The sequence below is a fragment of the Pipistrellus hanaki genome, assembly GCF_964339955.1.
Source record: "Pipistrellus hanaki genome assembly, chromosome: 11".
In the NCBI taxonomy this organism is placed as follows: domain Eukaryota; kingdom Metazoa; phylum Chordata; class Mammalia; order Chiroptera; family Vespertilionidae; genus Pipistrellus; species Pipistrellus hanaki.
The window spans coordinates 7,653,453-7,679,367 of record NC_140513.1 but is presented as its reverse complement, the minus strand read 5'-3'; the positions used below and the strand labels follow the sequence as shown (position 1 = coordinate 7,679,367).

Sequence of the window (25,915 nt, the reverse complement as noted above, 5' to 3'; positions counted from 1 at the left end):
TGAGTTGGAAGAGCCACACGGGGACATTCTGAAGTTCCAGATAAGTGGCCCCAAAATAAATGTTGAGGGACCTTTACGGTACGGGCTAGAGGCTCTGCTTGTCACGGAAACACCGCCACACTTGAGCTGGAATTCTGTGGCCCCTCAGTCGGGAAAGGCTCTTCTGAGAGCTTGGTTTCCTTCCCCGCAGGTCGGGGTGGGTCTCCCACCTCCTCCCAGGGCTGCTGTGAGGGGGCAGTGGGGTTCGGTCTGCACAGGACCCAGAACAGGGGCCCTCGTGCCAATTGGCCCCACCTGCCTCCTTTCAGAACCCAGAAACCGCTTTGGTAGAACCCAAAAGTGTAACTCGGACTTTGTTTTCAGGGTTCACCTGTGCGTATCTTGTTCTTTTTACAACGGAATCACAGGATGCTTATTGTCCTCTGTAAATGGGAGGGAAGAAAGCAAACCATGGCATTGGACAGTACTGCCCAGGGCATCTCGAGCTGTGCCCTTGAGCAGGGCGACACACCCCGGGGCTACCACACCGAGGGCAGGGGAGGGTGTACTTGACAGTGAAGCATACAGCTTCCTGGTCTACTGTGGGCCGCAGTGGCAAGATAGTTTTCTTTCTTTCTTTTTTTCTCTTTATTATCATGTTTTTCCTGGTCTGCTGCCTCTGAAAGTCAACATGAGGACACTTAGAAAAGGACACCCTCTCTCCGTGATGGGCGTTAGGCTGCGAGTGTCTGAGTGCCCCTAGAAGGATACTCATTTAGTCTCATCAACATTACATGCTTTAAATTTGGCACTGTCACCGCTGGACGTTTCCAGTGCCAGAGCGGGCCCGAAGGGAGCTAAGCCAAAGAAGTCTACCTGTGAGTTTCGCTGCCAACAACTAGGACCGAGTCCCGTGCAGGAGGCTTGCTCTCTCTCTGCAGCTGAGGGACCAAGTAGGAGACACAGGATGGCTGAGATTCTCGGACAGTTCAGGGAAGGGGAGCACTCATGCTCCATCCCTGCCTGCCTGCCCTTCTCTGACCCCACCCCCACACGATGTGTGGGTGACACAGCACAGTGGCTTAGGTACAGATGAAGCTGGCTGCATAAAAGACAAGTCTATGGAGTCTGATCGAGCCTCCAGTTCTCTGCAATCTGATCAAACCAGTTTTTCCTCTGGACTGGCCAGTCTCAGCTCAGCCTCCTCTGGCAACTCAGAGATGTGGCCAAAAAGGCCAGATGCGTCCCACCAAACTTGCTGTCTTCCTCCGTGGGGCTACCGTGATGACCCACTGAAATGACGCGGGAGAGCACTAGCATGGCACACAGTGGGGCTCCATAAACGCTCACCTTGCTTCTCCGCGAGCTTGTCAATAACAAAAGGAAGCGGGTGGGGAGGCTCTGAATTAGAAGGTCTGATTTGTGATGGCCTTACCCTCGCCTAGCATCCTGCTCAGTGTCTGGTATTCGAGGAGTCACTCAGCAAGATTTCACGAAACAAACGAATGCTGCTGCTTGGAATCTAAGAGGTGCACAATGCCGTCTCTGTTGCCATCACTATTATTAGGCCAGTGCAGCCTCAACGCAGACATCCAGGCACCATTTGCTGGATACACAGGTGGAGACACCCCCACCCATTCTGACCATGAACTGGTTTCCTGGACCAGAGCCAGCGGCAGCTGGTAAACAGGATCACCTGGCTGGAAGGCTCCCCCGGACTTCTCACCACAAAGGCGTGTGCTGTGGGGGCGATGGAGCAGCTCTGCCTGCCCCGGGCCCGTGGCGGAGGCGGGGGGGGGGGGGGGTTCAGGAAAGGGCAGACACTAAGGCCTATCAGCCTGTCCTTGCACATGGCTGCTCCCCGCTACAATAAAGGCGGGTGAGGAATGTGAACTTGTGTGGCTGAAATGGGGGGATTAAGTTTGTGGCAACCTCAACTGAACTTGCAACGTGGTGAAACATGGGGAAAAAGAACAACAGAGCTAATTAGACGAGCTGAGCTGTCAGAGTGCCGCTGAATGGCTCCGCGCCAACAAACAAAAGGAATGGGTTGGCAATCAGCAGGATCGATGGAGGAGACTGCTTCATTAGGGATGATAAAACAGACAGAGCGGGAGAGGAGGGGGTGGAGAGCAGGGAGGCCGGGGAGGCAGGGGAGGGAGAGAAAGGCACAACAGGCCCGGGGACAGTCAGTCGCCTGCATCACACCGTTACAGACACACCCCGAGTCACGCACACCTGATTGGTGTGGACAAAGCCAGACACAGAATCACACCCACCGTCAACCATCCAGAGACATGCAGAGGCCTCAAGATGCCAACATGTACACGTCTCCCAAACACACACTCTCAGGGGCACACACATAAGAGGCTAAGACACATGCACCAATCACACACACACACACACACACACACACACACACACGCACGCACGGCCGCAGATCCACAGTTAGAGCTGCAACCAGGCAGACACACAGAGGCAAAATGGTTTAATTAAGCCCAAATAACAGGGCTGGCTCGTCATATTTCAGCGATCACGTTATCTTTCTGGGGTGCTTAGGAAGGGAGGGGCCGGGGATGAGGGAAGAAACTGCAAGCACACACAACAGCGGCGGCCCCACCCGTGTAAGGATCCCGGCAGCGCCGGGGGAGAAAATGCTAAACAGGGATTTGAGCTCTGTTCAAGGGGGACTTGAGGGGGAAGTTGGGAAACCAGCCAATTCCCCACCGGATTTAAAACCTGAGAAATCTAAGTCGGCAGGGTTAAATGTGTACTGAATACAAAAGCACCGCGCACATTTGATTTTAATGGTGAGCAAGAAGTAATAAATACGAGCTTATAAAGGCTTCGCATGCAACCGAGCACGGCCTGCCTGTCCCTGCCCGCCCAGGCCGCCGCCCCTCGGCCCATCAGACACCGGCAAGGCTTTCTTCTGCTCTTGCCTTTTCCCACTTTTAAAAAGAAAAATCTAAATCTTCCAGTAGCATCTGAACTCCAGCCACAGGTGCCAGGCTAAAAGCTCCTTCCGGAGAGGCCGAGTGGCTGGCCTGCACACTCCCAGCACCTGGGCCACGGCTGTACTTCTGCCCTGAACGTTTGCAGCTCGGTGACTGGCAAAGCCCAATGGCTCTGGACATGGGAGTTTACCAGACAATCCTCCTGGAGGCCTGTGAGGGGTTCCACATCCTATGTCTTCCAGGTTCACTCCTGTGTGCGGGGTGCCCCCTGGGCAGGTTTGCATGAGTGCACAGGGCCCAAACCAGCCCCACAGTAACCCGGGTTGGCAGAAATTGAGTATATATGAACCCACTTTAAGCCAGGGACTGTGCTAGGCATTAAACATGTATGACCTCATTACCTTCACCGGGTTGGTATTGCTAAACCCATTTTACAGATGATGAAACTAAGGCTCAGAGAAGGTAAATGTCATGCCCAAGTCAGACAGCCAAGAAGCGCCAAGGTGTGATTCAAACCAGGGCAGGCCTCTCTGACTTCCAAGCCCAGGAAAACGGGTTCTGCTAGCACCCTCCTTTTCAGTGCACCAGGACCCAGGGGACCGAGGGTGTGCAGCCCCAAGTGTGGGACTAGTCGCCTCCCGCACCAGTCCAGGTCCAGTGGCATCTTTCCTCAGGGCCACATTTGCATCCCCACATCCTTAGCTGATAGAGGAGGTGGCTACCTCTCTAGCCCATTCTGTGTAAGTACCCACACTGGCAAGACAACAGGGAGCCTACGGCAGCTGCCTCCCAGGGAGAGTGCCCCTGCCTGCCCGGGGTCCCAGGTCTCTCTTGGGAAAGCTGAGTACTGCCCAGCGGAGGACTCTGGCTTAAGGGGAGGCTGCTGGTGAGGAGCAGGGAGAGGCAGTGCAGAGCAACCCTGGGCTCAAGGGACAGCTGGGCCTCTGATACTCTCTGTGGTCTCAGCTGCAACTGGGGAAGCAGCACCTGCCTCCTCTGGCTGTTGTAAAAACAAGCAATGATTCAAGTGCTCAGCACAGTCCCAGGCCCATAGAGAGTCAATGCTAATGCTCTTCACCCTGTGTTCCTGCCAGGACCAATACTGCCCCAGAGGCGCCACAGAGCCCAGCGGGCTGCTGGTGGTCCTTCCTCAGCTGCAGGCTCTGCCCCTACTCCATGCTGAGATGGACTCCATGGAAACTGAGTGAGTGGCAGGAGCTCGGCATGCTGGGAGGCCACGGGTCCTCAGGTCAGGTGACTCCCAACTGCAGCTGAGGGACCTGGGCCATGTTGCCAAGCATTGGTTTTCTCATCTCTAAACCGGGTTGTGAGAATAAACAAGTCAACTTTTCTGTCAAAGGACAGCTTAGACAGTCGCCATTTTGGACTGCGTGACTTGGCAGCCACCATGTTGGCCGCATGACCTGCGGTTCCTCTGGGGGCTGCCATCTTGAAATGGCAAAGTCCAACCCCTCCCTTTGAATTAGCCAATCTCAAAATACTGTGCATCTGAGCTCCAATCAAGAGTGAGGGTCAGGTCACAGGCACCAGGATTAAAAGGCCAAGCAGACCGCCTGCTTGGTGTGCATGTTCATGTGCTCCCAGGCCGTATGCTGGGCCCCTCCTGCAGGAGTAAAGGTATTTGCCTGCTGCCTGGCTCCTGAGTCTACCTTGGGTTCTACCAGGACCCCTGAATTTGGGGTTAGTCTTATTTCTTACAGGGTGGAGACAGTGTCTCCTTCATGGTGACTGTGAGGCTCAACAGATGATGGGCCCAAGAATGACTTGCTGCCTAGAAAAGCCCCAGCCAGTGATAGTTATTAAGAAACCACATCACTCCTTAGAAGTCGTAAGGTTTAAAACCTGTTACGTGTGCCAGGCACTGTGCTGGGCTTTACGGATGTCATCTATGATCATGCTCATGAAAGCCTCATGAATGAGGGTGTATCACAGGGACAGAGTGGGGCTCAGAGCTTAGTGCTCGCCCATAGCCCAGGGCTCAGGTGTTCAAGTCCAGCTCTGTCTACGCCCCCATCCACATTGCTAAGGACTGCACTGAAAGTCACTACATTACACAGGTCTGACCAGACGCGGCTGCCCGTCCCCACACTGGTTCTCTGTGCTGTTTGTGCCTTTCTTCCTGAGTGAGCAGACACACTCCAGCCCTGGACACTGTGCCGATCCCTGAGTGAGTGGTAACGGGAGAGGTCCATCACGACGGCCACAGGCGAAGGCATCTTAGCCCCATAACCTCCACCCTCACCCTCTCACCCCCACACATGGCGGGGGAGGGAAGGGAAAAAGTACCCTGGAACTTCCCACAGCCACACAGAGAGTGGCCACCCCACTAACGCTGAGGGTGCACCGAGGACTAAAAAGACACAGCTCGACCTGGCCACTTGCGCCCCTCGGCCGCCACGCCTTTCCCAGATGGATTGGACATGTGCACTGGGGAGGGCGGGAGGGCATTGACACCCGTTTGTGGGAAACTCCAGTTGCTACTGGGTGGAAACCTGGCCCCTCTTGCTGGGCTGCAGGAGCGGTGGCCGCTTTCAGCACGAGATGGAGGGACTCCTCTCTCGGTAAATGGCCTTCACCAAATGGTCCTGGCAAGTTTCCCTGCTAGAAGGAACCTGCTAGAGTTATTATGCCTGGGCACGGCCAACTCTCAGCTTATAAGGAAAATGACATCACCTCGGCTGAATGCGGGACCCACACTGTACTTTTCCACTGCATTTCTCTAAAAAACAGTGATGGGTCTCCCCTCTTGCCTACCCCTTTGCCACATGTCAGCACATGGGAAGGTGAGCTCCCGCTGAGGTCCACCAGAGGAGGAGCACCTGCCTCCATCTGAGCTGCGCCACATTCTTGGGGTGTGGCCTCGGCCCTTGGGAGGGACATCAAATGAATTTCTAAATCCCAATCTGGTGGGACTGAGACTGTGTGGCCAGGCTTTGCGAGAAGAGGTGGTTGGAGCCAGGCTTTGACACACGGCTCAGCCTAGGAGATCCGGCTCCTGTGCTACACACCCGGCAAACACACACCAGCGGCCCCCAGCGACCTCCACCTCTTGACCTCAAGTCCCCGAACTGCTTCAGAAAAAGGAGAGAGAAGCCCAGAAAATGCAAATTGGGGTTCATGCCACACAGAGAGGGTTTCTTTTGCAAGGCAGCTGAGTTCAAACTCCCGAGGAAGTTTAGTGAGGCGGGGACAGCGGCCCAGGCAGTGTTAGGAGGGAGGGCACAACCACTGGCTACTCACGGGCCTCCAGCGGTGTATCTTGGGAGGCGGCGGGCGAGTGGGACCGAGGACTCTTTGAGGCTGTATTAAAGCGAAACTTAGAACATCAGTACACACAAGATGGTTGATGCATTTGCACACACAGCCTGAGAGCAAGCATCTAGTCCCCCAAGCCACAGCTCGAGGGCCACCCTTGACGCCATCTGCTCCTGTCCCCACATCAACTGGTTGGACCTTGGGTCCTGCACATTTCATTTCTGAGGCCTTCCTTTCTGTTAATTTCATCCTAGACTCACCCCTGCCTGGATCTCCTCCAGCCATTGTCCACACAGGCCAAGGGGGACCTTCCAATGTGCAATATGACCATGCTACACCTCAGCCTGGAGACTTCTGCTGCAACTCCCCACCCTCTTCCTCATCTGACCTTGGGTGATGGTGCAACAATGGTCTTGGCTGGCATTCCAAATCCTCCAAGATCTGGCTTTTGCCATGCCCCACACAGATCCTTCTCATGCCTGCTTACCAGGCAGACCCCAAATGGCCCCGAGTCCTCATGGCTTATTTCCTGCCTCCCATCTGGGTGGGATGACCTACCCGATCCTGATCTGCCTGGCAAGCATCTAACTGGCTTTTAAGATTCTGCCCAGGCCAGATGCTGCCTTCTGTGCTCCCTGTTATGTAAGACTTATCACAAACAGGAAGTAGCTGCCCTGTCTCCCGTTATCTTTCTTTTCTTTAAATATTATCAAACTTATTTGGGATATTGATTAATAAGATTACATAGGTTTCAGATGTACAATTCTATAATACATCATCTTTATATAGCGTTGTGTGTTTACCCCGCAAAGTGCAGTCTCCTTCTGTCACAGTACATTTGACACCATTATCTTTCAAATGTTTAAATCCTGTGCCTTGGAAGAAAATATATGCTCAATAAATGTCTGGTGAACAAATAAAATTTGTACAAAATGCTTGGCTTTTGAAACAGAATTTGGATAAAAAACAGAAGAGCACAGACTTCTTGGCTCTACTCTCAAGTCCTTTATCTTGAGAGTCAAGCTCTGTTCTTTCAAAGGCCTGCCCATGCAGATGCCCGAGGAGTGTGGGAGACCGGTAGGCAGAGTCAGAATAAAAGCCCACACAAGACTGAGACCTGGGACTTCAGCAAACCCTGGGAGGTTTCCAGTAGCTTCCTGCTCATCCAGTCACGCAGTTCATAAAGGTACATCATTATTTGACAAAGCCTAGACCTGTACTGCCCACTTCAGGAGCCAATGGCCATGTGTGGCGAGTCTGATTTAAGGCATACTGTAATGCCCTGGCCAGTCTGCTTGCACCAAAGGGTCATGGGTTTGATTCCTGGTCAAGAGCACATACCTGGTTACAGGTTCAATCCCTGACCCCAGTTGGGGTGCTTTCGGGAGGCAACCAATCAGTATGTCTCTCTCACATCAATGTTTTTTATTTCTTTCTCTCTTTCCCTCCCTCCCTTTCACTCTCTCTAAAACAACAACAAAACAAAACAAAAAAGACATGCTGTAAAAGTAAAACACACACTGGATTTCAGACTAAAAAAACAACTTTTGAAAAAAGAATGTAAATATCTCAGTTAGTTTTAATAATGATTACGTGCTGAAATGGAAGTATTTTGGATATTTGGGTTAAATATGTTCATTCCACATGTGTCCCACATGTGTGGCTCCCATGTCATTTCTATTGGACAGAGCTTCTGGCTGGAGGGATCCTTCAGGAACAAACCTCAGAGGTCATTCTCTGATGTGGCTCCTGGAGGGGGGGGGGGGCTGTGTGTCCCAGGCCTCCCTGGATCCCTGCCCTGCACAGGGCCCATCAGAGTGGCCCATGGGAAAAATCTGCTGAGAGACTTGGTGGAGAAGTGGGGTCCTCATGGCACACTGCGAGCTCATCTGGATGGAAATGTACTGACTTCCCAGATCCTGTGCCTGAGCCGGGAGTGTGGGCAAGCCCTGCTCAATGAGCCCTCTTCAGTTGGAGGCCATCTGGGGCTGAGGATGCCACCCACTGAGCCTCCCAACATACACAGCTCATGGGGGGCAAGCAGGACAGAGAATGGGAGCAGAGGCCGCTGTCCCTGTCCAGATGCCCAGCTCTCACCCCCTCCTTGCCATCTGCCTGGCCACTCTACTCCTCCAGCTCTGTAGCCCTCACTGCTTGGCACCTGTGACCTGGCCATCTCCCTTCTTGCCGGCAGGGAAGGCAGTGTGGCCGAGTGCTCAGGAGGCAGCCTCTTGGACTGAGCCTCAGCCTCCATCTGCCCTCTGGGTTCCTAGGGCTGGTGATTTTTAACCTCCCAACCTTCCATTCCTCATCAGTCTGTGCAGGTAATGGTTCTCCCTCCACGAGGGGGCTGTTAGGAAGACTCAATGAGATGATGTTCGCCAAGTTCTCCCCACAGCGCCCCATCAGAGACATGGGCAGGTTTCCCTGCCTCCAGCCGCTCCCCCTCCCAACCCATCATCTACACTTGCTCCAGAGTGGATTTAAACAGAACACGACACATGCCCAATCATGCCACTTGTCTGCTTAAATCATCTCGCTGGAAGGCTGGTGTCTCCCAAGGTGTCGTCTGAGAAACACCATCCTAGGAGACGCACCGTATGAAGGGAGAACGGGGGGTTTCTAGCCAGACAAGTCTGGGAGATGCTGTCTACTGTCTTGTTCCCTTTGGAGATTCACAATGACTGTTAGTGCAGCAAAGGAAGTCTTTGCAATACAAAAAAACATCGCCCCCACCTCAAAAAAAAAATAAAAAAATAAAAATAAAACACACACACACACACACAAAACCCCCCATCCTAACCAGGGAAAACCATATTAACTCTCTTTTTCTTTTCTCTTTTTAATACTTTCATTAGCATTATATTATGAATTTACTTCGGGGCCATAAGGTTTTGTTTCTTCTGGGACATCTTTTTCTTCTGTGTGGCCTCCTTTCCTGGTTTTGGAACAATTTGCTGTTTTTCAGCAGGATCCTCTCAGTGTGGCAGCGAGGGCTGTGTATGGGTTAATCCGCCCATGAACTTGGTACATTCTGCACTGCGTCTTGGGAACTTTGTGCACCTGGATATGCTTAATGACCAGAGAATCTACATCTAAACCCATAAGTCCAGCATTACTCTCTGCATTTTAAAGCATATACAGCAAAAATTCAGCAACCTTTTTGGGCCACCGACCCTGCCCCACTGTATAGCCTGGGCACAGGTACCAACCCCACCATTGTAACAATGACGGCATGGCACCCATTGGTTTTGTGAAGTGACTTCCTTCAGATACTTGGAGGCGTGTGGATATGCATATCCTTGGCGGCCTGTGCAGTTTCACAGCTGTTCTTAAGTGAACATGCAGAGTTGAACCTGTTGATTTGCATGATTTTGTGGGGTTTCTGGGTCAAGTGAATAGCGGACCATTTTCAGAGGTCACCTCAGGCCACTGTCAGTAAGAAACTCCTTTTTTCTTAAAAGTCTGTTTATTTGATGACAGATTCACTTTCCCTATAACACTCGGTGAATGTTATGCAGGGGAGCCAGGAGCTCTTCCCAAGGGCAGAGACTCTGCTCTTTTCTTCTCTGCACCCCAGCCTCCAGCTCACGCCCCCCCCCTCCCACCCCCAGCCTCTTCCCATGGCTCTACTGGCAGAAGGTATACCTTTGGTGGACAAGGAAGCAGACTATAGAGAGAGGTCAAGTGACCTGCTCAAGCTCCCCACTGGGAGCACATGGAGCTGGTCCCAGGCCTCCTGACTGCGAGTCCAGGGTGCTTCCCATGGCTGGAAGAGGCGGCAGCCACCCGAGAAGCAGAGAACAGAGAGGCCCTGTGTGATCCTCAACTGGCTCAATGGATCAAAACACGGCTGCACTGGTTGTTCCTTAGGTGAGTTCAGAGGGCCGGTAAGAAGGGTTTCATTTCACAATTCACCTGGCACTGCCCGAGCAGGGCTGTGACGGGACTGTGGGTTTCCATGACCCACATAAGCAGCCACCCTCCTGAAGGCCATAGTCATGGGGAAGCAGAGTCTCTCTACAGGTGGATGGATTCCTCCCGTGTACTTTTAAGGAACAACTATTTGGGATCAGGGAGCAGGGATTCAGGAGAAGTCACAGCCTTTGGCTATGACCTAATGGGTCTTGTCCTACATCACAGAAAGATGGCTTTCTGAGAGGACAAAGAGTGTTTGGGTCAGACAGACATGGGCGCACATCTTGGCTCTGTCGTTTTCTAGCTGCATTCAGTATTGGCTCTGCCACTTGGGTGACTTACTTGAACTAAGCCTCAGTTGACTCCTATTAAAACAGAAATAACTCCTGAGTCACAAGCCCTGGTGTGAGGATGCTGCGGGCATGTAACACAGCCACGGAAGGCTCTGGCCCGGAATCCTCAAGAGGAAATGGGACCACCCAATCCTCTCCTCCTGTTGGACCCACACGTCTCCCCAGAGTAGCCCTGTGGATGCGAGGACCTTGGTTTTCCAAGGGAGTGCACTGTTAGTCAAGCACTGTTGAAGGAGACTGGATTTTAATAGTAATCTCTTCTATTTATACGACGCGTTTCCCTTTCAAAGCTTTTCTCCTTCTCCTCTTTCCTTTGAGCCTCACATCCCCTGGTGAGGCAAGTTAGAGAATAATTATTTGCCTGCTATAGAGAGAGGAAACAGGAGGCCCAGAGAGGTGAAGGGACTAGTTTGAGGTCACAGAGCTAGTATTCTCAGTCCATTGTGCTATCCTTGTCAACCCAGATTTCCAAAGTCATGTGAAGTCCTCCTGACACGGCTTTTCTAATCCTCGTCCCGTCTGAAGTTAGACTCTGCTGTCAGATCTGTGCCTGAGAAAGACTGGTAAGAGGGGACTGCCACCTTCCCTTCCTTATTTGAGCATCTCTTTCCAGAGGCGTGTGGCTCATTGGTTCATTCACTTAATGGACAGTGGAGTCCGCCCTATATAGGCCCAGGGTACCTCCGTGAACTGCCCTCCAGGGCTCTGACTCTGACGGGGGGGTGGGGGTGGGATGGGGGGTGGGGAGAGACAGACAGGTCTGTGGAGGTTCAAAGGAGGGGTCTTCCAGCAGATGGGGTGGTAAGGTACTGAGGTGCCTGGTACAGGGGAACCACAGTGGACTGACAAGACTAGACCGAGGGTGAATATAAAGATGGGGAGCATCTCAGAGGGATGGGTGGGGAGGGTCACATAATGTAAGGCTTTGACTGCTTAAGAAGTGTGGATTTTCTCCTCAGTGCATGGAGAGGGGACTATTCCAGGTCTTGGTGTCTGTCCTTGGTGTAGACGATAGTGTAGGTGGGCTTCTAAGTTTGGACACCTCTCCATCCACAAGGGCCTACCCCAGACTCCATGTTGCCAGATGACCCACCACCCCTCGCCAAGGGCCTACTGGGAGATGTGAGCACGGGATAAGCGTGAAAGTGTGATTGACACAGGTGTCCCAGAGAAGAGGGGAACTCTGTGGCCTCTGCCTGTCAGCCAAGTGGGCCAGGTGAGTGTGCTCATTTGATACGAAACCCACATTTATGAGGACAGCATCTGATTTGCAGTTAATTTGTTGATGCAGTAAAACACCTTGTTTCCAAAAGGTCAGGAGGGGAAGTCCTGTTGGAATATCAACTTAATTACCTGAGCAGCATGGATGAGTGGGCGCCCTGCGTGGGGCTGCAGGGTGGAGAAGGCTCCGCTGCCAGGAGCTGACTTGGGGCTGAGGGCAGTGGGTACAGGGGATGGGGCAGCTTACACAGTGGGCAGAGCCCAAGTACTTCCTGCTGGCCTTGTTCCTGAGCCTAACCAGCAATCTTGGTAGCTGGGGGAATCCTCATGCTGGAATGAGGGTCACCATCCCATTTCACAGAGGAGGGAAGGCAAAGACTTGTCCAGGGGCACATACAGCGTGAGTGATAGGCCTCAGAAGAGGGTCAAAGAGCTCATCGTAGGGCAAAGTCCTGTGATGTATGGAGGAAGGAAACAACATTTGGATTTACTCAGGCCCCATGGAGGTCACACCTTGGACTATCCTTTCAACATCCCTTTGAGGTCAGAATCAGCATCCCCATGTCACTGCTGGGGGAGCAGCTCAGGGAGGAGGACAGCTGCTACCTAGGGCCACACACATGAAATGTCCAAGTTGGTGGGGTGACAGACCAGGCCCAACCAGGTGCTGTGGTAGAACATAGATACCTGAGGCCACAAGGACCAACCGAAGGCCAAGGACTGTGCATACAAAGCTTGGGGTGGAGAGGCAACCTGCCTGGGGGGTGGGGGGTAGGCCAGGGCCCCTGAAGCTCTCTTTCTGGGGGCTGGAGAAGGTGGGGTGTGCCGGTGGCAGCTAAGGCATGAGAGATCTGGCCTCTGAGGCCAGCCCAGAAGAGGCCTCTGCTCCTTTGTGTCTGAATGGTGTTCTGAGTTGCCCCCTTCCCGTCAGACTCCTGTCTGGCCCATAATGGGGAGGCCCTGGCAGCCACAATGAGGAGGACAGATGTTGGGGGTTCCTCTGTCCCAGGGATGTGTCCCAACCAGATACGCTGCCAGGAATGAAGAGGGGGAAAGGCAGAATTCACAATTAGGCTCTGTCACTGTTTAACGAGGAAAGAGTTCACCTGGTTAATTTTCCTGGCTAGTAGCCACATCAATGCTCTGACCTGTGCATGAAACAGCCCGGCTGGGAGGGGAAGACAGCTTTCTGTGGCTTTACAAAGGGCCTCTGGGCTGAGAGCGAGGCTCCTCTCACTCCTCGGGACTGGAGAGCCGCTATTATGCAAGGTATGGAAATAAAAGAGGGCTTCTTTTGATATGCCTCCAAAAAGGAGTGCATTGAAGCCATATTTGTGTGGAGTGTCTCCTTTGAAATGCCCAACTAGCTCTCGGGCACAGCTCTCGCCTGTCCCAACTCCTGTCATTATCTCCAATCCTCTTCGTCCTGCTTGTTGGGGAGGATCAAATGCTCGCCTCGGCTTCAGAGCTTCCGCAAGGATGGCTGGGGAAGAGGGGGCACTGGTCCTACAGCACTTGCTCTGTGCCAGCAGCACTGGGCAGGGCCCAGGGCCCCCTGGGTGCTCGGGCCCTGAAGCATGGGCAGAGGCTATTATCAGGAGGGATGCTCTGTGCACAATGCTGCACAGGCTGGGCTTGTGCATTAAGGCTGAGGAAGAAGCTTCCATCCCACTCACACAGGGTGATAAGGAGGTGCCTCCGTGTGGGGAAGGGCCCTCATCTTGGAGCACCCTCAGAATATCCCAGCCAGTCCTCAAACTCTGCAGGGAGGCTCCATCATGACCCATGTTCTGCAGATGGGGGACTCCCGCCCAGACTCGCACTCCATGGTCAGGAAGCCGGGGTGGGGTGGGGGTGGGGGTGGCCTGCGGTGTCCAGGTGTGGGACTCCAGAGGGAGGCTTCTAAGTGCCTTGCCACTTGCTGTCCTGAGGTGATGCCTGTAAGGGGTGCTCAGGGCTGAGGTGGCCCTGGACGAAAAGCTGTGCACCTGCCGTGGGGCCGGAAAGCCAGCATCTTTGCAGAGGGCGTGCTCAGGGCTCAGGGGGCCCACCAGTCACCTTGCAGGCCTTCTCTTGGGCGGGTGGGGCTCTTTCTTTGCAGCGAGCTCCAGCTAAAGGACGGACGCCCGGCTGGTCCTGGAGAGCAGAGCGCTCCTCCCGATGTTGACAGGAGTAGTATTTTGTAGTGGTGCTGGTTAATTTGTAGTGGCATTTGTGGTTTGAAGCCTTGTCAAGATCCCTGATTACTTCCCGTGCAAGGAGCTCGGCTGACGGGGAAGTTCACATGCTGAACAAAAGCAGCCAGGCAGCTGTGAGGGAAGGCTGCGAGGGGGCTGGGTGACCCCAGCCACTTGGGGGACAGAGGCGGGGGATGGAGGAGGGCCAGCAGGGGGTGGGGGAGGGGAACCTTTTGTTTTTAGTCAGGTGCAGCTGCTGGGTCTGAATAGGTGGCATCCCACTGGTGGCCCGAGGTCGGGCACCAGATGCGGCGGGTGGCAGGGCAGGGGCAGGGAGCTTTGCTGACGCTTGCCATTCCCTGCCTAGACAGGAGTGGGAGGAGGGTACGCACTGCTGCTACCTACACCGGGCAGCCATCTGGGATGCCGTCAAGGGTGGCTGGGTGACATTGCCAGGAGGTGGGGGATGTGAGGAAGGGCTTCCCGATGCTGGGAGGCATGATCCGCCTGATACCGGCAGGGGCTACCGTCTGCTGGCATTTTCTATGTAGCAGGGCCTGTGCTAGGAGCACTGCACACCAGGACTCTAACATCTCAGAAGGAGAGAGTACAGCACCCATTGGGCAGGTGAAAAGACTGAGGTTGACTTGTGATGCAGGCGGGATCCAAGCCCAGCTGGGTCTGACCCAGAAGAAGCCCTGCTTGTTCCCTCAGACCCGATCACAAACAGCAGAAGGAAGATGCTGAAACTTAACCCCCCGAGACTGAGGGTCACTTCCTGTCCCGGGGAATGCTCTCCAATACCCTCCGAGTTTTCTGTCCTGCTAAATCTATTCACAGAAAGGTCTGTCTTTGCAGCTGCCTGCACTTGGCCAGGCCTGTGTCCTGACTCGGTGAGGGCTTGCTCGCTGCATTTAAGGGCCAGGGCCAGCTCAGCAAAACCAAGCTAATTTATCATCACCGCTATGATGTCCACCCCGAGCATTACACCACTAGGAAATTAAAGTGAGACTCTGCCCCTGATTTTGCAGTTGTACAGATAGGATCGCTCAGCATCCTCTGGAAAGGGAGTCCGGGATCATGAGAACCTTCACGCTGTTCTCCCTGCCACCAGGGTCCCTGGGTTCGCCTGCAGCCTGGGGCGCTGGTCATGACCCTGTAGATTGGCAGGCAGGCCACGTGAGACCCAGTCTCTGCTCCACCAGACCCACGTCCCACCCCACCACAAGTAGCCACTTCGTTCAGCCCTACAAAGACCTGGCTGCCCCTCAAGTACTACCGCCCTTCACAATGCACGTGTTTGTCCTGGTGCCCTCCTGCACCTGCCTACCTGATGGACCTTGCTCATTCCTTCTGCCCCCCCCCCCCCTAATATAATGGGCTCCTTGAGGGCGGCATTGTGCCTCGTTCATATCTGAGCACAAGGCCAACACTTAGTTTGTGCAAAATAAATGCTTGCCTGAAACTGTGAAACTCGCATCAAATTCTCAGTAAGGCCGTCGCCCAGCCTTTGGTCCAGACCCACTAGTCCTTGTCCCTGTCACTCAAGACGCTCTGTCCACAGGGCTGGCAACATCTCTGGCCTGCTTTGATTAGGAAAAACCCCAACCCGGAGGTGTTCTGGTCTAACAGGTTGAGCCCCAGGGCCATCCCAAGAAGCAAGAGACTTCTTGAATGGAATGCAGGAGAGGGAAGCCATGGGAAGCTCAGATGTGAAATATCCCAACTTTCCCCTGGTGTGTCTGTTACAGACAGCCAGCTAGCCAGGTTCAGCAGACAGAGGGGTTTTGCCTCCCCTCGGAACAAATGGATGGAGAACCTGGTTTTAAAATTCCTGGACCCTGGAATACATTTCTATCTGTGTCAAAGTCTACCCTCCGCCGCCTCAGCAGAGTTTAAAATCCTAGCTAATAGGTTAACAACTGTTTTTCTTCAGCTTCAAATGAAGAATATCAGAAGGTTGGGGGAATATGCAGCTCTCCAATTTGTACGGACTGCACACAGCTCCCCGCAATGTGTGTTTGACAGGCCTGACATTTTGTACCGCTGTGAGATGGGAAAACGTGTGACATTTTTATTCATGGTGGCGTACGCCCTTGTAATGATCAGCTCTGGTCGATGTGCTTACCGCAGCAGCCCCAGAGCCCTCGGAGAACAAACAGGAACCCAAGGTGCCAGCAGTTCGACTGCCTTATTAAACACCGCCAGGATCCTAACGAAGACCAACTGCTGGAAAATCTCACTGTCAAATCCTCAAGGACACTGTCAGCGCACAGCTAACTGCATATATTTTTCATTTAAAATACTGAAATCTAGCATTGTGCCATTACAACCAAGGGGAGGGGAGCCCGCTCCAGTGGCCATCCTGTCAGCTGCCTCTTCAGAGCTCCAGATGTTACAGCCAGATGCCCGGTGGGGTTCAGAGCGCAGAGAGGGGCGGCGGAGACAGGGAATCGACTTTCTGAAAATGCAGCCCTGCCTTTAGGGTGAAAGGCTGAAAGTTACGGGGCTCCGGTGAGAGTCACTGGGAAAGTCAACCCACGGGTCCCCTGCGTGAGTCAAAGCGAATCTGCATCCTCAGAAAATCTGCCCAGCCCCCAGCCAGCATCATCCTGCAGGGCAGCCCATGACATCTGCAAGTTGGTGCGATTCAGCCGTCTGCTCGGCGGCAGACCTTAAGACATCTGCAGGAACACACGGCCACGGTGAGCTCCACACCTTGGCAGGAAAGCTGTGTGTGAGGATGCCCACCTGCGATCTCACCACTCGCCTCAACTCACAGGCCTCAAGGTCAGTGGGCAGGAGGACCCCCTTCCCGCCGGCGGTCATTTCCAATGCTGATGCGCACGGATGGATGGAAGCCAATCACTTGGCAGGCGCTCGGAGCGCCTCGTGGTTGTTACACTAGGTGATTTGGTTACGGCTGCATACACGAATGTACTGATATATTTATTTTGTAAATGTGTATTATTTATACCGTGTCTCTATCTCCATAGTCTAGCCCTGGTGCACCAAGACACACTCTGCTGTTTATTTATGGGGTCACTGGCTTAACAGGCCTAACGATGCCTGTGCGTGGTGCTTGCAGGTTAGCAACACCGTAAGTGGTTGGCTAAACAACTGGATGTTCTCCATCCATCACGGGCAGGGGCCTGCATTTTAAGGGGCCGCCCGTAAAGCTGGTTTAGCATAATACTGTACATCATCCTTGGCAGAATTGACCTGGGATGCCGTAGAGCTGCCAACCGGACACTAGGAGCCATAATATTGCACATCCTGGGATGGGGGCAAGGGATGGAGTAGGCTCTGGGTACCCTGGTTACAGGACTCAGAAGAGAATATAGGGAGAAAGGTGGTGCCCAGCTAGTGTGGCTCAGTGGATGAGTGTTGACCTATGAACCAGGAAATCACAGTTCGATTCTCTGTCAGGGCACATTTTTGGGTTGTGGGCTCAATTCCTGATAGGGGGTGTGCAGAGGCAGCCAAACAATGAGTCTCTCCCATCATTGATGTTTCTATCTCTCTCTATATCTCTTTTCCTCTCTGAATTCAATAAAAAATATATTTTTTAAAAAAGGAACTGGCTGGCCCCTAGGAGCAAAAGCAGGTCCATGAGGGTCACTGTATCCAGTTTCCTCCAACCTGCCACTCTGCCCCTCAGCAGAGCCTTTCCCCCTGGCTGCAGAGGGAAGTGTCCACTGGCTCTGTGCACCTGGGTGGACATTCCCTTGTCATGGCTGCACCTCAGACCTCATTAGAGCAAGTTGGCCGGGGAGGAGAGATGCAGCCAGTGTCCGCCTAGCCCATGCAAAGCACACTTCCACAGCCGCCACGAAGGGCATCGCAGGCCACCAGGTCTGTGCGTTTGGTCTCCTGGGTCTGTCGCCAGCCTTTCCCTCACTTTCACCCCATGGGCAGCGTCCTAGGTCAGGCTCCCACTAGCTGTTGCCTGAACGTTAGCAGCATCATTAGTGGTCTTCCTGCCTCACCTCCTTCCACCCCTTCCCAAGGGTGGTGGCTCCAGAGGAAGCGTTCCCAAATGCCATGCCCTCAGAAATCGTCCCTCACTGGCTCCTTGACACCCACACGTCTCAAGCTCCCCCAGGGCCTACCCATGCCTACCTCTGCAGTTCAGCCCCTGGACCTCACCAGCCGCCTCCCAGCCTCTTGCTTTTCCACACTAGTCTGAAGAGTCAGACTGTCCTATACTTCACACTTGCCATCCTCTTTACCTGGAGTGCCTCCTCTGGCTCCACCCGATAGACAACTCATCTTTCAAGATCCAGCAGAAATGTCACCTCCTCTGAGAAGCCTGCCCTGGTTCCCTCAGACAGCCGAGGGCTCCTCTCCAGCCAGTTCATTTATGTCCGTTAGTCCTTCTCTTTCTAGATGATTTGTCAACTGTCTCCCAGACAATGAGTGCCACAAAAGTATGACCACATCACATTCCTCTGTGATCCTGGCCTCATTACATGTTGAAAAGTGAAGGAAGGAATTAATGAGAACATAAAAGAATAGCCCAGAGTTCTGCCTGGCTGAAAATGCCAAGACTTCAGGAGTTTTAACCGCAAAGATAGAGGGCAGCAGGGGAAGAATTCTCAGTGGTCTCATGGTTTGGGCAATGGAAGACGTTTGGTAGACAGCCCTGGAGCCAGAGCTTCCCTCTCCCTCCAGGTCTCCGCAGAAAACAGTCCCCTGGTCAGCACACCTGAAAGTCACGTCTCTTGGCTTCTCAAGGCGCCATCTCACCAAGGCTGGCCCTCCTGTCCCTTTGGAAATATTCACTGTCACCCTCTCCAGGAGGTGCAAACAGGCACCTGCCTAGAAGGGGTTTGGGACAGGGCATCCCAGTGAGGGCCAGGAGGTGGCTGGAACCATGTAACCACGTGGCTGAAGGGCAGCAGCATCACAGAAACTCGGTTTAAAGTGCTGACAGACAATGTTAATTCCCTTCACACTCTGCATTCTACTAGTAAGTGGGATATAAGCAATGATCCCCTGGGGCAAGTCTCATTTATATATTATCTTCGTATACTTCACTACGTTTAAAAATCCTTTGCAGTATAAACAAATGGGAGACAATATTCTAGAAGACACGAACTAAGCAGATTGACAATAAAACTAACCTGGTAGAAACAATGACCTAAATTAGGGTCACGGTCAGATCAAGTGTGCAGGACATGGCCGGCAGCCTGTGCTGCCAGGGAGCCGCTATCACTCTCCAGGTCAGAAGCAGAATCCATCTCACCATCGGGGATGGAGAGGTGAGGCTGGGGTCAGAAGTGGGGTTAAAGGAAGGCCCTTGACTCTACAGAAAAGAGGCACAGTCGGAGTTCCAACTGCACCAGTCTAGGGAAGAGAATGCGGTGAGAAAGGAGACCCTGCTGAGAATACTGCTCAGCCCCCAGCAGGCACTCAGAAGGCAGCATGGATGCCGCTCTCAACTCCCCTTTTCCCCCAATATTAAGGAATTATTAAGGAATCCCGGGCTCTGTTAGGTTTATTCTGGAGAGAAAGCAAAGTCCCAAGTCCAGACAGGAGCCATGAGCTACAGCCAGGAATGAGGGAGAAGAGAACAAAGTGACCTTGATCTCCACAGTCACCTTAAGCCACACTGGGGATTCGAAGCAGGCCCCCAAACACTGGCAGCCACAACCGGAGACCTCAGGAACCAAGTTGTGGCTGATGAGGAGGGCTCGATGAGGGGGGCTGAGCAAGAGGAGAGTCCAGGCTCCAGCATCAGACAGACCTGTTTTGGAATTCTTGCTCTGCCTCTGACTGTGTGACCTTGAGCAAGTTGCTTAACCTCTCTGAGCTTTCCGGGGGTAATAATAACTGCACTGATTGCACAGGGTTGTTGAGGAGATTAAGTGAGATGATGCTTGTGGAGGAACCTGGCTTACGCACAGTAGGTCCACATTATAATGAAAACCAACCCAACCCATGTGTCTCTCCTCATCCTGCCACCTCTCAGTTCCTGTCATCCCTTCCGCTGGGCACAGGCAGGTTAATAACTTACCGAGTGCTCAGAGGGCTTAGGGATTGGTGGGGCACCGTGACAGGCAGCCCCTGGCACAGCAGTCCTGGGGCCACGGGGCAAGCACTCCCTGCAAAGCCACTGGCTCCGAGCTGACTCTCCCAGAGCATCTTGCTTGTGGGACATAATTTATTTTCAACATTTTATGTTTTATTTCCCCTTCCCTACTGTGCTAAACTCCCCACCTTTGGCACAGAGAATTCTAATCTGGGAAAAGGCCTCCTCGGGTCTCACTGAATCAGATTGCCTGCTCTTGTCCTGCTGGGCTCACTGTCTCCGCGGCAGGGAGCTGGATTCCGAGCTGCTGCAGCACAGGCCTTAGAACGAAGGCTGTTTTAGGCTCTGGTCAGTCCCCTGGCAAAGAGCCCCTGCTGTCACACTGTGAATGCAGACAGACGTGGGGACGTGGGAGGCCTGTCACTCACACATGCACACACGGGCACCGCTGCCCCTTTGTGGTTTCTCCCGCTCTGTGAACGGATGGGCTGCTCACAGCACGAGGAGTGCACAGAGCTGCCCACACCCTGCCCCATGATTCACCCTTTCGTGAGCTCACTCACCACTCGGTCGTCACCCAATTCTCACTGAGCAACTCACCTGTGCCAGGGCCCGTGAGGGTGCGAGGACAGAGAGATGAGGGACAGCAGGTCAGGCATAGGAATAGTGCTGCCCAGAGCAGGGAGGGCATGGCTCTGCCTGGAGGAGCCAGGAAGGGCTTTTTGGGGAAGGGGTGCTTGAGGCAGACCTGAGAGGTTGCTGGGATTTTGTCAAGTGGAACAGAAAAGTAAGGACAGCCTGGCTGTGGGGATGGTAGGAGCCAATTCATCTCTGGGTTCCTCCACCGCCAGATGCCCATGAAGAGCCGTGATGTTGTGCTGGGGGCTAGAGAGAGGAAGGGACTTTGCCCAAGGTGGGGACTTAGCAGTCTTGCAGGGTGGGAAGGAACTGCCCAGAAGTGGATGACAAGTATCTCCAGCCCAGAAGACCCAGCAGTGGGCAGGGGGCCTGGGACTTCTGGCAGGACCCTAAAGACTGGGTAAGTTCTTTTAAGGATGGTCTGTGACCAGGGAGGGAATCCTGGAGAGGGACCCGCATTCCCACCTATCTCAGTCCTTGCTGATGCTTCTATGCCCGCTGTGCCTCACAGACCAGTGGAGGAGAGTGCCCCCGACTCAGGAATATGAGGGTTGTTGATGGAATGGTGGAACTGGCCTGGGGCAGGTCTGGGGAAGGCCAAGGATAAAGGAGGACATTGCTTGTGAAGCAAGAAGGGTGAAGGGCAGATTCTGGGAGCTGCTAGAACAGGGGTGGTGCTTAGAAAGCACAGGTGTGGCTGAACAGAGTCTGGGGGTGCGGGTGGGGGTGGGCATTCTGCCTGAAGGAAGGAGGACTCAGCACAGCTCCCAGCACAGAGCCCAGCTCAGACCGCCCACCCTGCCGGACTCCACACTTCATCCTCTGCCGGGCTCCAGCTGGCCAGCACAATTCCCACTCCTCTGTGTATTTTACTAGGGTCTTTCTGGAGATTATACCTTGGGCCAAAGGACTGATCTAAAAGGCAAGAATTCTCTACTGCAACAAGTAGTGAAAGCAGTGGGGACCGTGTGGGCCAGGTACAGGAATTCTGGGACTTTGGCAGCAAGCCAGCTGCCCTCATCCTAGAATGGGCTAGAGCTGTGGCCGTGCTAGGTCTCTCAGAACCTTTTTGCAGGTGCCTGAGGCCGTCCTAGGAGAATGAGCTCTCAGCTTAGTCCTTGAAGCCGCTGAAGAGCAAGGTGCTAATGAAACACTGCGTTCATCTGCACTGCGCTCCAGCAAGGCAGCGACGAGGGGGTGGGCACCCCTGAGCATGCTGGCAGGGAACCACTACGAGGGCCAAACTGGTTAGAGTTTACTAGGTGCACCAGTTAGTAATGTGGATATTTTTCAATAGATGGGATTACACATGTTGATATATATGCGATTTGATATGTATGCTATTTTGTTCTATTGACAGCAAGCTTCAAAACTTCATATGTCACTGAAACCGGTTTGGCTCAGTGGATAGAGCATCAGCCTGCGTACTGAAAGGTCCCAGGTTCGATTCCGGTCAAGGGCATGTACCCTGGTTGCGGGCACATCCCCAGTAGGGGGTGTGCAAGAGGCAGCTGATCGATGTTTCTCTCTCATTGATGTTCTAACGCTCTATCCCTTTCCCTTCCTCTCTGTAAAAAAATCAATAAAATATATTTTTAAAAAAACCTTCATATGTCAAATTTGCTGATGGTGTTAACATCATAGATATTTTTACGCTTAAAAATGTCAAATTTTGTGCCAAAAAAAGAGCAGTTGTGGGAAGTTTAATTCATTACTACTTTATTTTGAATAAAAGTGCTGCTAAATACTTCAGGAAGCTTATGGTGAACATGCTCCATCTCAAGATATTTGTGAACGCTGATTTAAATGCTTTAAAAGTGATGATTTCTATGTGAAAAACAAAGAATTTCCAGGTCAACCAAAAAAGTTTGAAGACCAACGATTACAAGCATTTATTGGATGAAGATGCGTTTCAAACTCAAAAACTTGCAGGAAGATTAAATGTTGCTCAGCGAACAATTTCTGGTCGTTTACAAGCAGTGGGAAAGATTTTAGAGGAAGGAAAATGGGTGCCACATCAACTGAATGAAAGACAAATGAAAAACCGAAAAGTCATCAGTAAAATGTTGCTTCAACGGCACAAAAGTCTTCTTTGCATCGAATTGTGACTGAAAAGGCGATGAAAAGTGGATTTTGAGAATCCTAAATGCACAAAATCATGGGTTGATCCAGGTCAACCACCAACATAGACCGCAAAGCCAAATAGCTCCATAAAGAAGACAATGCTCTGTGTTTGGTGGGATCAGGAAGGTGTGGTGTATTATGAGTTACTAAACACAGGGGAAACTGTTAATACTGATCACTACCAAAAACAAATAATCAATTTGAACCACGTTTTGACCATGAAACGACCAGAATGTGCCAGAAGACATAGCAAAGTAGTTTTGCTTCATGATGACGCACCATTACACACTTCCAAACCAGCTAGACACATTAAAAGATCTTGCCTGGGAAGTATTAACCCACCAATGTATTCACCAGACCTTGCTCCTTTAGATTACTATTTGTTCTGATCGATGGCACATGCACTTTCTGAGTAGCACTTCAAAATGTAGGAAGAAGTGGAAAATTGGGTCTCTGAATGGTTTGCCTCAAAACAAGAAAAGTTCTATTGGGATGGTATCCACAAATTGCCTGAAAGATGGGGAAATGTGTAACACTTTTGATGTTTCTTTTGAAATTATCTTGTTTTTTAAAATATATTTCTTTACTGATTTCAGAAAGGAAGGGAGAGGGAGAGAAAGATAGAAACATCAATGATGAGAAAGAATCATTGATCGGCTGCCTCCTGCATACCCCCTACTGGGGATCGACCCTGGAACCCAGGCAAGTGCCCTTGGCCAGGATCAAACCTGGGACCCTTCAGTCTGCAAGTTGACACTCTATCTTATTTTGATTACAAAATCCACATTATCCAATATACCTAGTATAACAAAGGAAAAGGGAACTCTGAGATGCCCTGTGGCAGGATCACACCGCACAGATCCACTGGTTTCAGAACCACCAGATAGATTCCATTCGCAGGATGAATGGGCTCCCTGAAGTCAGGGACCATGCTATTGTCACCCCTGTTTTCACAGGCATGGCACTGAGTGGGTACCAGTGATTGCTGAATGAGTGAGTGAGGGTCTTGGCTCTGTCTCCACCCCTGGGCCCTGGATCTCGGCTGACCTGTCAGAATCCATGCCCAGAAGTGATCATAGGCAACTGTGCCCATTGCCAAAACCTGCGACCTCTGGCCCTGACCTCCCTGCCATGTCCTGACCTGCCACTGTTCTTTAGTCTCCTCTCTATCTGGTGCCCAGGGTGACCTCTGACCTCGATTCTCAGCCATGCCTACTCTCTTGGCTTCACTATTCCCACAGTGAAGATGTTAACCTGTCTGCTATCAGACAAGAGAACAAAAGCTGGGCCAGCATCTCCTCTCTGGCCTCTGTGCACAGTTTTCTATCTGATCTGCTCACTCTTCTTTTCATAACAGCCTCCTGATTTCCTTTCCAGGAGCCACCCCTCCTTCACCTCTTAGGTATGTGTCTCAGGCAGGGCCTGCCCATGGTACACAGACACTTGGCACAATGTTTGGTTCTGAGGTGAGGGTATGCTTATAATTGTTCATTTATGCTTATAATTGTTCAAAGTTGGTTTAATGAGTGAATCCCATGATTTGTGTGGAAATCACCAGCAAATGACACTTACTTTTCTGCTGGTCTCACACCTGAAGGGATGTAGTCTGAGGCGACTGCCACCAGAAGGGAGAGCCTGCCTGAGGATGGCACCGGTAGAGGAGGGAAAGCCAAGAAATATAGCAAAAAACTGGGCCTGATTGACATGACTTGATACCTGGATCAAGCCATACATGAAGCCAACATTTTTTCTTCTGGGTTTTATGTCTCTGCAACCCAAAGTACCCTAACTGACAAATTCCAAGTATAGGTCCTGCTAGTGGTCTTTGAGCTGGGCTGGCTCCTGACACCCCAATACTATATTCTAGAATCTGTGCTTCATCCTCTCTACTCACTCCCTCCACCAACTTGCCTCTCAGCAGTTAAATATTTGGGGGCCTGGGGGTTATGCTTGCTTTCTCTCTGCGAATGGTCTGTGTGCGTCTGTGAGTGTGTGCTGGCGCGTGTGTAATTTTTTGGCTACACCATTTGAAAGCAAGTGTCAGACTCCATGGTACTTCACCCCTAAAACAGTTCAGTGGGCACCTCTTAGGAATGAAGATAAATCCCTAACAACCATAATGTTAACAATACTTCTATCATATCATCTAACATCCTAGTCCATCTTCACATCTTCCAAGTTCCCCAAGAATGTCTTAAAAAATCCAAATTAAGTTCATTCTCTGCATTGGTTATGTAGCTTAGTCTCTTTTACAGCTAAAAGCCTTGCTTTATTTGATATAAGCAAGGGACGTCAGGCCTTTCCTCCCCACAACTGCTCTCTTCCTGGCTCCCATCCTCCCTGGCTGCCCCATCCTGGAGCATAGGGGTGCCCCAATTCTCCCTGCCCCCTTTCCCACCCCTCCTTTCCTGGGCTCTATATGTTTAGACTATAGGAGCTCATGAAAACACAATGTAAAATGAGAGAGGCTCTAAATTCCTATAATACAAAGATGTTCCCACTTGCAGGATCTTTATTTATGGAAAGAGATTTTGAAGTAGTTTTGGGCTACTAATGGAATATTCATTCTCCTTCAAATGAACAGAATTATGAGCATAGCAACTGAAACCAAACAAAAAAGACCTTGCTGGACACATAGCAAGTACCTTATAATCAATCACTTATAAATCAATCTAAAAATCTACATCAGCCGAAACTGGTTTGGCTCAGTGGATAGAGCGTCGGTCTGCGGACTGAAAGGTCCCAGGTTCGATTCCGGTCAAGGGCATGTACCTTGGTTGCGGGCACATCCCCGGTGGGGGGTGTGCAAGAGGCAGCTGGTCGATGTTTCTCTCTCATCAACGTTTCTAGCTCTCCATCCTTCTCTCCTCCTCTCTGTAGAAAAATCAATAAAATATATTTTAAAAAAATAAATAAAAATCCACATCAATAATAAGATCCTAAGATGTTTACTGATTGCCAAGCCCTGCAGTGAACTTCCCAGAGGCTCATATTCTTACGGGAGATGACAAGCACTAAAGGAATAATTACAAGGCTGTGTGAGACTCAGAGTATGTGCCAAGTTCTGGGGCTCTGCAGAGACAGGGGCACCCAGCTTCTCCCTGAAGCCTCTGCCTGGCAAGGGTGCTGCCAGGGGACTGTCCTGTACCACTGAGCTAGTGATGTGGCCCTGGCAGTTCCTTTCGGACCGTCCCTGAACTCTAGTTTTGTGACCATAAAATGCCGGTAATGATCCCC

The 25,915-nt window shown here is 52.0% G+C and overlaps 1 protein-coding gene and 1 pseudogene across 12 annotated transcripts in view; both read right to left on the bottom strand.

Annotated features, from left to right (window-relative positions):
• The window catches only part of DENND1A (DENN domain containing 1A), a 439,483-nt gene that overhangs the window by 18,508 nt on the left and 395,060 nt on the right, over window positions 1-25,915 (bottom strand). For 5 of the 11 annotated variants that reach the window (XM_084899946.1, XM_084899951.1, XM_084899945.1 and 2 more), the window contains one exon: window positions 6,198-6,257. The exons of the other annotated variants lie outside the window; for them this stretch is intronic. In XM_084899946.1, coding sequence (XP_084756072.1) covers window positions 6,198-6,257 — 60 coding nt within the window. The remainder of the gene's footprint in view (window positions 1-6,197; window positions 6,258-25,915) is intronic. 11 annotated transcript variants of the gene reach the window in all.
• Window positions 9,086-9,622, bottom strand: LOC311630209 (large ribosomal subunit protein uL22-like; annotated as a pseudogene). Its single transcript has one exon. The product of its transcript is annotated as a large ribosomal subunit protein uL22-like (transcript).